We start from the raw sequence: 11760 nt of genomic DNA on the forward strand, positions 1-11760 counted from the left end.
AGCCAAACATTCATCCATGTTTGTACAATTTAGCAGCAAAGAATGACTGTATAAAAATAATATTGTAGTAGAATTTCAACATTATATTTTTTTTTTCATTAATCCTTAAGTATGCTTAGTGCAGATCAGAAAAAATGTCATTCAAAATATTTAAATAAAACCCTTTAAATGATAAAAAAATACATGTGGTAAAGGATGTGATTCTATAAATTAAAGATTGACAGTTTTGGTATTTAAAACAAATGTCTCATAATCGGCTGATTTTGGCATCAATGCCTTCAACTCAGTCATTTAAGATTATAAGTATCTTCCATGGCCGAGAGTGTAAGATAGGTTCATTCCGACCCGAGCTTAGGGTGTTTTGCGGAAACGAGGTTTACCGAGTTTCCGCAAAACACCCTGTGCGAGGGTCGGGATGAACCTATCGTACACGAGTGGCTATGGTAGATGCTGTTTCTCCAACCTCAGTTAAACAAAATTAAGTAAAAATGTTTTTTTTGCTGGAACTCTTTTTGCTTAGTGAAAATAATTGCGTATCGATATGCGATAGCACGTGGTTGTCATGGATATGCGCGCAGTGATCCAGTTAATGTTAATTGTCAAATCGGTGTTTTTAAATAGTTCTAAGGAGAATGAAGCATTATTTCTTGAATGGTGCTTGAAAACTGTTTTATGGTGACATTTGAAGCGTGAAATAATTAATTAGCGTTCTAAATATTACCATAAGACAAGATTTCCTTGATGTTACTGACGACAGTCTTCAACAAGGGAGGTAATTACAATATGGTGCCCAATAAAAGGAGTTCCGTACGGGCATTTTATCTTCGCCCGTGGGCAAGATAAGAATATCTAGCATGGTTAAATTATTGGATCTACTTATCTGAGGTGGGAGAAAACTCATTTTGGAACATATCTCAATTGTTCGGAAAACTGCCGTAGATTTCTTTTCTTAAAGCGTTAGTATCGCTTTAAGCCTTAAATTATTGAAAATTGAAAACTGCGATCTGATATTTTGCCAGCAGTCTTATATAACTGGTTTCCAGACATGTGCACAATAATTTGGCATTCAAAGACCAGGAATATGTCAAGACAGTTAATTTGTTAAGTGAAGCCTTAAGTTGGCGTGGCATTATATGAAATTATATTGTGCACCCTTTTGATGATGTTGTTCATGCTTGTGGGTTCAAGCCCCACCAGGGTACTTACTTATGGCCTCAGTAAAAAACATCAGTACTTGTTTCTACCCAGGAAACAGACTCAAGGCGTTTCAATCTAGTTAAAATAAATTGGCACTAGCTAAATTTTTAGCTGATTTGCAAAGAATTATACCGTTTTTATTTCCATGTTTTGCTTTCAGTTAGCATGTAAATTAGAAGGGATGAGCATTGCTTACTGCAACCAATATTTACTTTCGTTTATTTGTAACCTCATTAAAAGCATATAATATCAAACTGCATTGCATTATGTAATTGCAACTGTAAGTTTTTGCATATATTATGGAACTTATGAGATTGCATCTGTAAGTTAGTGTGTAAATGAATATTTCCAAAATAGAATAATCTCCTAATTATGGTTTTTCTTTCATAAAATGATGTAATAAAAGTTATTCTGAGTTCTTGGTTCGAAGAAAGTGTGTTAATGTTTTGGCATAGAATAAGTGTCAACATCATCGTTGTGTGAAAAATTAATGATTTCAATTATAATATTATAAAAAAAACAGAAGGTCAAAGAGGCAAAAGATCATTGCAAAAGAGACATTAAGCTAGACACAAGAAAGCAACATCAAAGAAATACTGGAAGCAAAATATGCCTCATTAGTAAGTTTTGGAATTACGGCCTTGGAATGGTTATCACTGGGTAGTTAAACTAGTTAATTAGTTTGCAGTTTCCAAATTTATCATTAAGTTCTGAATAATAATAATACGAGTCTATTATTATGTCTTACAAATTTAGGCAAAAGTGTACACACTACTGACTACCCAATGTGCATAGAAAGGTCCATAACACTAGCTCTCTTATAGTTATGCTTTAGTTCTCTTATTGTGAATTTACTGTTTAAGACTGGGATATTAAGTATTATTTATGATGGAGATTTAATTTTATATTGGCAAAACTTCAAGGTCATGTATGGGAGTTAAACATAAGAAGGATGGTGAAATCTCCCAAGCAACTCAATCCACTTAGAAGGGCTTTTATAAAGTAATGAAAAATGGCAGAAAAACCTTAAATATATTCATTACTATTCTTGCTGATTCATGTTTTTCTTGTGATATGTTTAAAACAAAATTGAAGGACATTAAGATCTTAATAAAATTGACAATTGCTGGCATTGTATTTGTTTGCAGTTTATGGATTCAGACATTTAAAAGAGTTATGTCATGCTTTCCAATGAAATATGGACATTTATCAGTGAATTAACAACATTAAAATTTTCGATTTGATATTTTCATCGCAAAATACGGAGTGAAAATATAAACTTTAAGAACTACTTTTAAAATATTAAATTGTTGTAACTCTCCCTTCATCAAAACTAAATGCGTCACATCTGAATCAGAAAATGTTACAAAAAACATAATTTATATTTTAAAATTCAAAAACAGTTTTTTTTGGAAATAGACAACTTGTTATGAGAAAGGTAATCCTGTTTTTCTATACCTAAAGAAACACAGTTTCCACTAGGTATAAAATACGATCCTACACTGAAAATCAACAATTATCCTGTATGTATTATGTGGGGAAAATGATAGGAAAAGCTTGGAACAATGATAAATCAAAATAGGTATCTTTTTAAGGATTATTGAAAACTGTGACAAGATATGGCATACATTGCCAAAAAACGTTAGTTACCTGCCTAAATATATTATTTTTTAGGCATTTAATTACAAAAAAATGCTATTGAGTATCTTTCAGTTGCTGTTATGTGTTTGTTTATAATGAAAGGAAGATACTCGAAGACATTAAAACTGATCGATAAAGCCAAAAAAGGTTGTGTTGTTTTAATCCCACGCACTTTGTATGGTACTCAACCCATTGAATTTACAGGGTGGCTAGGGCCCACCCAGCGCCTACAGGCAGGGCACATCGAAAATGCTTAGTGTGCTGCTAAAACCATATACAATACTGAAACGAAGGCAATCAGCTGATAAAGCTTACAGGGCGGCTAGCTCAACGTAACACCACTACCACACAGTTCTGCACAATGCAAGCAATATGAACTATGACTTAAATCTCACATTTCGTAGTGTAACCCTATTTGGATGGAGGAAATGTTGACATTTAGCCCGAACACGCATTAAATGCGATGTATTATTTTGTGCATGCCATTGACTATGTTCATTTCGATTATTGTCATGTACAGTTTATGTGTGTCCACGCTCTTTCCTAGTGGAAACTGTGTTTCTTCAGGTATAGAAAAATACCTTAATATTTAAATGCGAACATACTTTTGATGTTACAATTAAGATTTTCGCTGAAACAAGCATATATAATGTACCAACACAATACATTCCCTTATTGCCTCATCGCATTTTCGTATATCCTTAATATTACTTAAAATTTCTCGAAGCTTGCCAGAGATGGCCGAGTTGTTACGAATGTCCCAGTGGGCGACATTTCCATGACAACTGTCCTCGTCGGTGACATTTCCGTGCTATGGCCCATTGGGAGACATTTCTATGTTAACTGCCTCAGTGGCCGACATTTCTAAATTACCTGCCTCAATTGAGACAATATTGTGTTCTCTGCCGCATTGGGAGACAATTCAGTGTTCTCTAGCCCATTTGAGACATTTCACTGTTTTATAATTATTTCCGTGTTTTCTGCCCAGGTGGAAACATCTCAGTTCTCTGCCCCTGTGGGCGACATTTCTGTGTTATCTCCCCAAGTGGATACATTTCTGTGCTCTCTGGCCCTGTGGGCGACATTTCTGTTTTCTCTCCCCAAGTGGAGACATTTCTGTGCTCTTTGTCCCAGTAGGAGATATTCCTGTTTTTCTCCCCAAGTGGATACATTTCTGTGACATCTGCCCCAGTGGTGATATTTCTGTGTAATCTGCCCCAGTGGTCGACATTTCTGTGTTATCTGCCCCAGTGGCCGACATTTCTGTGTTTTAAGCCCCAGTTTGCGACATTTCTGTGTTATCTGCCCCAGTGGGCGACATTTCTGTGTTTTAAGCCCCAGTTTGTGACAAGTCTGTGTTATCTGCCCCAGTGGGCGGCATTTCTGTGTTTTAAGCCCCAGTTTGAGACATTTCTGTGTTCTCTGCCCCAGTGGTCGAAAATTTCTGTGACATCTGCCCCACAGGATACATATCTGTGCTCTCTGTCCCAGTGGGAGATATTCCTGTTTTCTCTGCGCAAATATTTACATGTGGAACTAGGTGCGGAAATATATTAATGAATTTGTATATGTTTGATTGCAACATATCTTGCAATTATAGTAAATTAGGATATCTCTTTTCAAAACTTTATTGTTCATGGCTTATTATTAAGCTTATAGTGATAACAACAAAATATCAAACAAACTAATTCCTGGCATATATTTAGATTTAAATTAGCACAATTGAAGAAAAAGCAGCCTGAATTAAAAAAAAAGAAACAAATAACAACAATCCTTTATATTAAATATACATTGAGATAGCAATGTGGCATTTTAATTCAAACCAACATGTAAAATACAAATTTACCATATCGCTAATAAGTGATTAGTATGCATAATCAAACAACACTTAGTTCAGAGCAAAATTAATGATTAATGTTGACTATCAATTAAATATTCACCATCAAGATCTAGATTGCTTTAACAAATCATAGTACTTGTAAATTGATTGCTAATTAAATCGTTCATTCATGACAGTAATTAGTACACAGTCATAAAGAACGTCAAGGACAATTCATCATTGGTTTACCAACGTTCTTCGCTGAGGTGGATTTCGTAAGCGCGTTTCACCACGATGATGGTACTTTTCGATAATTCTTTCTACACCCATCCAATTGTATTATATCAATTCAGATGATTTCATGTTCCATTTTGGTAATAATGTACTCAAGAAAGACATATATGTTAGATTGACATGACTATAATTTCCGTCTTCTGTGGTCAGTTTTTGGGTATATAAGACCGTCTTGAATAACAAGTTAAGCTCAAACAATTGCCCATTTCTTGCTGGCTAGCTGTTGAAAACAACGTAGAAGGTAATGTATAATGTATGATTTTACAAAATTTAATTTATATTCTAAAATATACTTAAATATCAATAAGTATTATAAGGTACGGGGCTAGTAGGTGACCCGATATGGGATATACGGGGCAAAGGAAACCATATCGGTTGAGAGGGAAGATCGAACCCGAATATGGTTTCCTGCGCCCCGTTATCCCATATCGGGTCACCTGCTAATCCCGTAACGTATATATCACGTCGACAACCTGTTTACATGTTTAAATGTTCATTTATTCATCGGAACATTCATAGGAATCGGAAAATAGACGCCATTTTGTTACGATATAAATTGGGTGGCCCAATATGTAAAAATATGGGGCCACAGCGTGACCAGTCCTGGACCAATGGCGTTGCGTCATGTCATGTTGGAGGCGCGATACAACATTTTTATTCTAAACATTGTGAAAGTAATGCCCGTGATTATATATGACTCAGATAGGTTTGTACCAAGTGGATTTAATATATTTTTTATGAATTTTAAGATTACAACACAGTCAGCTAATATTTTGCTTTTCTTATCTGAAGTTTTGTAAAGGAATGAAACTTTGAACGTGTACATCATATTCCAGTGATTTGTTATGGTGTGATTTTATATTTAAAGTGGACACTTTTGTATTTTCCAGCTTTCAACATGGTCAAGGCGTTATGTGTCCTCCTCATTGCTATCGTCGGCCTGTCCGCCGTCCAGGGCTTCATTAGAGGGTACGGATATGGGGGGTTATACGGCGGCTACGGTAATGGAGGGTTGTACGGCGGCTACGGGTACGGGCGAATGTACGGTGGCTATGGATACCCTGGCATGTACGGACGTGGCTATGGCGGTTTGTACGGTGGTTACGGTAACACAGGAATGTACGGTGGCTATGGATACCCTGGCATGTATGGAGGTCACTACGGAATGCAATATCACCGATACCCTAGCTTTGGGTACGGATTTGCAATGAGGCACTTTGGAAAGGGTAAGATATATCTTTCTCTAAATTGTGATATATGTTGAATAAACTGTTGTGATAAATCAAACACTTGCGAACACCAAAGATAAACATTATTCCCAATAATCTCACAACATATCATAGTAGACAATTCAGATTTAGCTTTTAATTAACCGTAAAACCCTTTCACGCTCTGTGATTCTTTTTCAGGAAAGAAAGGCTACTACTAAGGAACGGAAGGTCTTACCTTATAACCTCACTTCCAGTCCAAAAAGTATGTGTTTGTTGATTTTGTATTGTATGAATTTATTCATTAAAAAATGAAATATTTGCAATCTTATTATATCTAATATACAAGAACATAGTTATCCTTAAACTGAATAATTAATAGTTACCTTTTCCGTGTTTGCTCAATATTGATTGATAATAATGTACCCATGTGTAATCGCCCTTGGCTAGTATCCGTAAACCGTTCAAAAAACGTCCGTTGGTTATTGAACGCCGCGTGTTAGTAACACCCTATGATTGATGCCAAATATAGAGAAAATAAAAATTAGATTGGTATAATACTATTCTTATTTGGACAAAAACAGGTGCCAGGTAATTAATGGTTAAAATGATCTAAGCAACCCTATTACAATACAATAAAAACAACAGGAAGTGCGCAACGAAAAGCACATTTGAAGTCACAATAATCAAAGACATATATCAATTTGACACACAGTGCAACAAACACATAACATACATATTAAACTATCTGTCTTTAATGTTCATTAAATGAATGCGAATTACAAGCAAAGTACAACACCTACAGCATGTCGATGGACTCCACAAATCAAAAGTCGAAAGTATCACATGATAAACTATGAAATGCTAAGGATTCTAGATTTTAGGAAATCCTGCTATTAAGTTGTTAAAACCTGAGAGTGTGTACATGACTTTAAACCTTGGGCTATGTGGACTGAGGTTCAGGCAGTCTGCTTACGGCTAGTATCTGATAGTCCGCTTAACCCTCTCTTGAGAAAAAACAAACTTGACAACTAATAAATACTTTTACCGATAACTTATCTTGTATTTTCGGACGCGGTTGTTTTATGACCTTATAAAAACTGATAAACGGCCGAGTGACAGCGCTACAGCTCTTAATATTTCTTAAAGCGTTTACAACTTTCAAACATTGTAGTAGCAGAAACTAGATGTCCCCACTACCACAGTTGTTTAATTCTTGTTCCTTTGGTCGAGCTTGGATCACACAGAGAATTGCTATTATGTGATGTTGTGTCTCTCTCGTTGCGTGCCTTTAATGCATTAACTATATGTCTCTGAACAGTGTAATTGGGAAACTGCTGCTAAATGAGCGTGTCCCTGTAGTGAAAAGATATCCTTTTTTGATAATAGTTGGAATTTTCCCTTTATGACCGAACTTAGAAAATCGGCCGAGCGTTTGTGTCCGCGTGTTGTTTCACTACCTTTTAAGTCGCAAACCTTTAAACACTAATCAATACAAAAACTGGTTTGGCTAAAAGACAGACCATCAACTAAACCAGATTTATATCGTTATAACCACAACACACTACAACAAAACTAACTGATGAATAGAGATTTATTCGTAAACAAATAGAAATGCAATGCCAATGTAAATTTGAATAGGACCATATGTTTTACTTCCCGCATCTCTTTGTCTGGACTTCTTTAATAATCTGAAATAAGAAACATATCAGTTATTGGATGTTGTATGTTAAATATAGGTTGTTGTTACTTAATTAAAATACGATTCCAGACTTATAATTGAAGGCAGTACTGTCCATTATTATGGAAGAGATAAATATTTCACTTGAGGGAATTTTTTCCAACTTTTACTCTACATTTACAATGTAAGATAAAAGTAGTGCAATTGCAATCATGCATGCAACCTGTGTAAAGAGCTCTAGCTTAGCGTTTTATTCTTCTAGCCTTATCTTGTTTTAGATTATTTTATATTGATGCAAATATAATTTTTACAAAAAAACTATTTTAAACAAAAAAGGCCGTCCATGACAGGTGTCCGTATGAACCAGTACCGCCGTAATGAGATCCATAAACGCCATGGCGACCATACATAGAGTTACTTCCGTGACCGTTTTGCCTGAATCCGCCATAACGGCATCCGTATCCACTGTAAAGTGATCCGAGTTCGTATCCACCATAACGTCTTCCGTATCCACTGTAAAGTGATCCGTGTCCGTACACTCCATACCGGCTTCCGTATACACCGTTATCGATAAATCCTTAACTTACAATAACGATTGGAGCGCTTAGCTTCTCTTACTCGAATTCAACCATAACCATAACTTTCTTTGCTATATAAAACAACAGAACAAATAACTTGTCAAAAATTAATTTTGTTTTATTTACATTTAAAGTTTGGATTTAATGGCGAGGCTCCATGTTATTTACACAAGCACGAATTCACAAGCATGAACAGCGAACGAAGCAATCTGGTCACCTGCCAACTTGGCGTATTACTGGCGACCGCCCCAAAAGGCAAAACAGCAGTTTTGAATAGCCCCCAATGGGCTTTACGAGTTTGATTATGAAATAACCTTAAGTATATGAACGTGAATTCCGTCAAGGTGTACTATGGCCGGAACTCACAAGTTAGCATTTTAACTTTAAGTCTACTGTCTGTATTTATATAATTCAAATAGCTTAATAAAACATCATAATTTAAGTGCTGCCGAACGCCAATGTGAGATTCTAGGTACTAGAAGCGAACTCGCCAAATTATAAGCGTATAAGAAATAACAAGCGTCACAACCCGAAACAGAACGATGTTTTTATCTTATAAAACACTTAAATAATTGCTTCATACTGTAAGGAAATTTTGGCTCGGCAGCAAAAAAAGCAACAAGAAAGGAGCCTCGCATTACTCAGCAGCAAACTTGCCATGAACGGTAAAGCATACCGTAAACGTATATTAGAACATCATAAAGCGTCGCTTGACAAAACTGATGATATTTATTTTCAATGATTTACCAAACTGCACACGCAGGACTTAGGGTCGCGAATCAAAAGCGCATTGCCATGCTCGTTCAAGTGGACACCGTCGGACTTCAAATGTTCATGCGTTATACTATGAGAAATGAAAGAACCCCAACACCTAATATGTTTTTTTATAAAGCCATTCATTCGGCGCCTTACATTTCGCATCGCACGCTTATTACTTGAATAGCGCCATGTTGTTCGATGCGTTATTTGCGATACTGCGAGAGTGGTTGATGGGAATAATTCTTTAAGCGCTCTTATTACTTTAGCAAGAATTGCCATTAACACAGTAGGATATTGACCAATGTCATTTCCCCCAATGTGAATAATCATGACATGAAGTAGTCCATCTTCATTTAATATATTTCAAAAACGTGACTTTCCTTACAAGCGCTTTAAGGCTCAGACCTCCATAGCCCTGCCACCAAAAGGCACTATTGGGAATTCCCAGGTTCGCGTCGTGCGATCGGGCGTAGCAAAAGGCATGCCTTATAATAGAAGAACCGACGACCCACACGCGCGTCGTTCTGTCTAAATAAGCAGAAAAATAATATGTAATATGATGTGATGAACCAAACCTAAAGTAAATTTGGAACCAAATGTATAGTTTCATGCCGAACGTAACGTTTGTAGGCGTCTGACGTCCACCTACCGGCCTCTTTTATCTGTTCCGTGGTGCAACCCACCATAGCGGCGGTTGTGGCTGCCCCAATGCAAAATGAATGTGTGTGTGTTGTACTTTGCAAATTCGAGGTTCATAACAGATAAACATTTCTTTAATACAGAAGAAAACTGTGTGCGTGTAAGAGGAGTACCATCCATATGACACAGCAACGAGCCGTTAATCTTTGGCCTGCGTGCCAGAAAAAAAACATTTAAACTGTGTACAGGGCAAACACTTTTACCGGTTTTATTGATCTGAATAATGTAACCCTTTGACTCTTTATCCGTCTTTGAATTGCGAAGTGTAAGCAATAAATCGCTCGTTTATTTTACATCACTAAAAGCTAACGTGTGATTTACAATAGACTGTCGTGTTACGGCTAATTTTCCTACGCGGAAGAACCCAAAGAAAGCCAAAGTGTATGCCGCTGTAAATAGGGCACTTTCGTACATATTTATACACATAGATGGGAGCTTTTCAACAATTAAGCTTAATAATTGTGCCGTTATTGGAAGTCGCGTTGTATGTGCGCGTGTATTCCTTCCCATGCCTGTTATAATTTTAGTGATTATATAATTTTCAATGGTATCCGCGAACCCAAAACGCTTGCATTGGGCACCGATAGCACATTTATAGAGGCGAGCTGTATTGGCGGTTAGGCCATCAAGTGACAAGATGAGAAAAACAATACCAAATTGTCACAAATTTGGCAATTGATACGTAAGCCTAAAATTAGTGAACTGGTTTAAACCGTCTTGATACGACTGTCATGTATTGCCGGACACGGAACAGCCAATTAGTCGTCGAGCCTCATTTCGTAGATCATGCTCTGAAAAAGTGGCGGAATTGGTGCCCTTTCTGCCAAGTCGGGTACCAGCTGGCGAAGGCGCACCCACTGCTTTCGTGAAATAGAATCAGCGATATTATTAAGTTTTGTTCGTATATGGACAGCCTTAAACAAAATGTTATGGCGCATGCATCTTAACACAAAATGTCTGAGAATGTGCATAACGCGTTTGGATTTCGCAGACTGTTTATTGATTATGGCAACTTAAGCCTCGTTATCGATTCGTAAAATTATATTTTTATTTTTTAGTTCGGGACCCCAAATATACAAGCTAAGCACACAGGGACCATTTCTAAAAACGTTATGTCTTTCATGACTTCGTGTTTGATCCAGTCAAGGAAAATATGCCCAATTGCCGTTTAAGTAACAGCCGCCGCCAAGGTCGGCTCTACCTGCGCTGTCGGTAAAAAGTTGTAAATGGTCGTTTTCCAACCAAGCATTTTCGGGAATGTAACATACCCCATTGAAACTTGTTAAGAAAAACAGCCACATACGGAAGTCCTCGCGCATTCCTTCTGTTATCCTTATTTTATGAAATTCATGTTTTATACCGGACATTGCATCATAAAATCGCCGCAAAAAAGCTCTGCTTGAACGAATTGCCTGGCCGAAAAAGCAAAATTTACCAGCGAGTGACTGAAGGTCTCGCAATGTTATTTTCTTCCTTGTTATATAAAGCAAAATTAGGGACTTCAACTCTACGATTTTGTGACGGGGTATTCTAATAAGCATTTGTGAAGAATCAATTTCCAAACCCGAAAAACTATTACAGTGGAAGGGTCCGTGCTTTTTCCATCGTTAATTGGTACACCCAACTGTGAAAGTGGAAAGTAAATGTTGGCAGTTGCTAGTTCCATGTGCCCCGCAAAATATGAAATCGTCTAGATAATGATCAAGTGATGGAATTTTTGAAATGTCTTTTACCAGCCAATGGATAATGGTCGAAAATGCCTCGAAATAATATGGTGCGCAACTGGCGCCAAAAGGTAAATTTAAGTTTATATAAATTTTGCCATCAAATTTAATGCCTAATAATTCGAAGTCTTTATGTGATATTGGAAGTAGCCGGAATGCA

The 11760-nt window shown here is 36.7% G+C and overlaps 1 protein-coding gene across 1 annotated transcript; it reads left to right on the forward strand.

Moving 5' to 3' along the window:
* Nucleotides 1–5849: 5849 nt before the first annotated feature.
* LOC128215318 (neuropeptide-like protein 31) lies at nt 5850–6380 on the forward strand. Its single transcript, XM_052922016.1, has 2 exons — nt 5850–6177; nt 6361–6380. The coding sequence occupies exons 1-2, from the start codon at nt 5850–5852 to the stop codon at nt 6378–6380; spliced, it is 348 nt and encodes a 115-aa protein (XP_052777976.1).
* Nucleotides 6381–11760: the final 5380 nt, after the last annotated feature.

The sequence above is a fragment of the Mya arenaria genome, chromosome 13, assembly GCF_026914265.1.
Source record: "Mya arenaria isolate MELC-2E11 chromosome 13, ASM2691426v1".
NCBI classification, from domain to species: Eukaryota; Metazoa; Mollusca; class Bivalvia; order Myida; family Myidae; genus Mya; species Mya arenaria.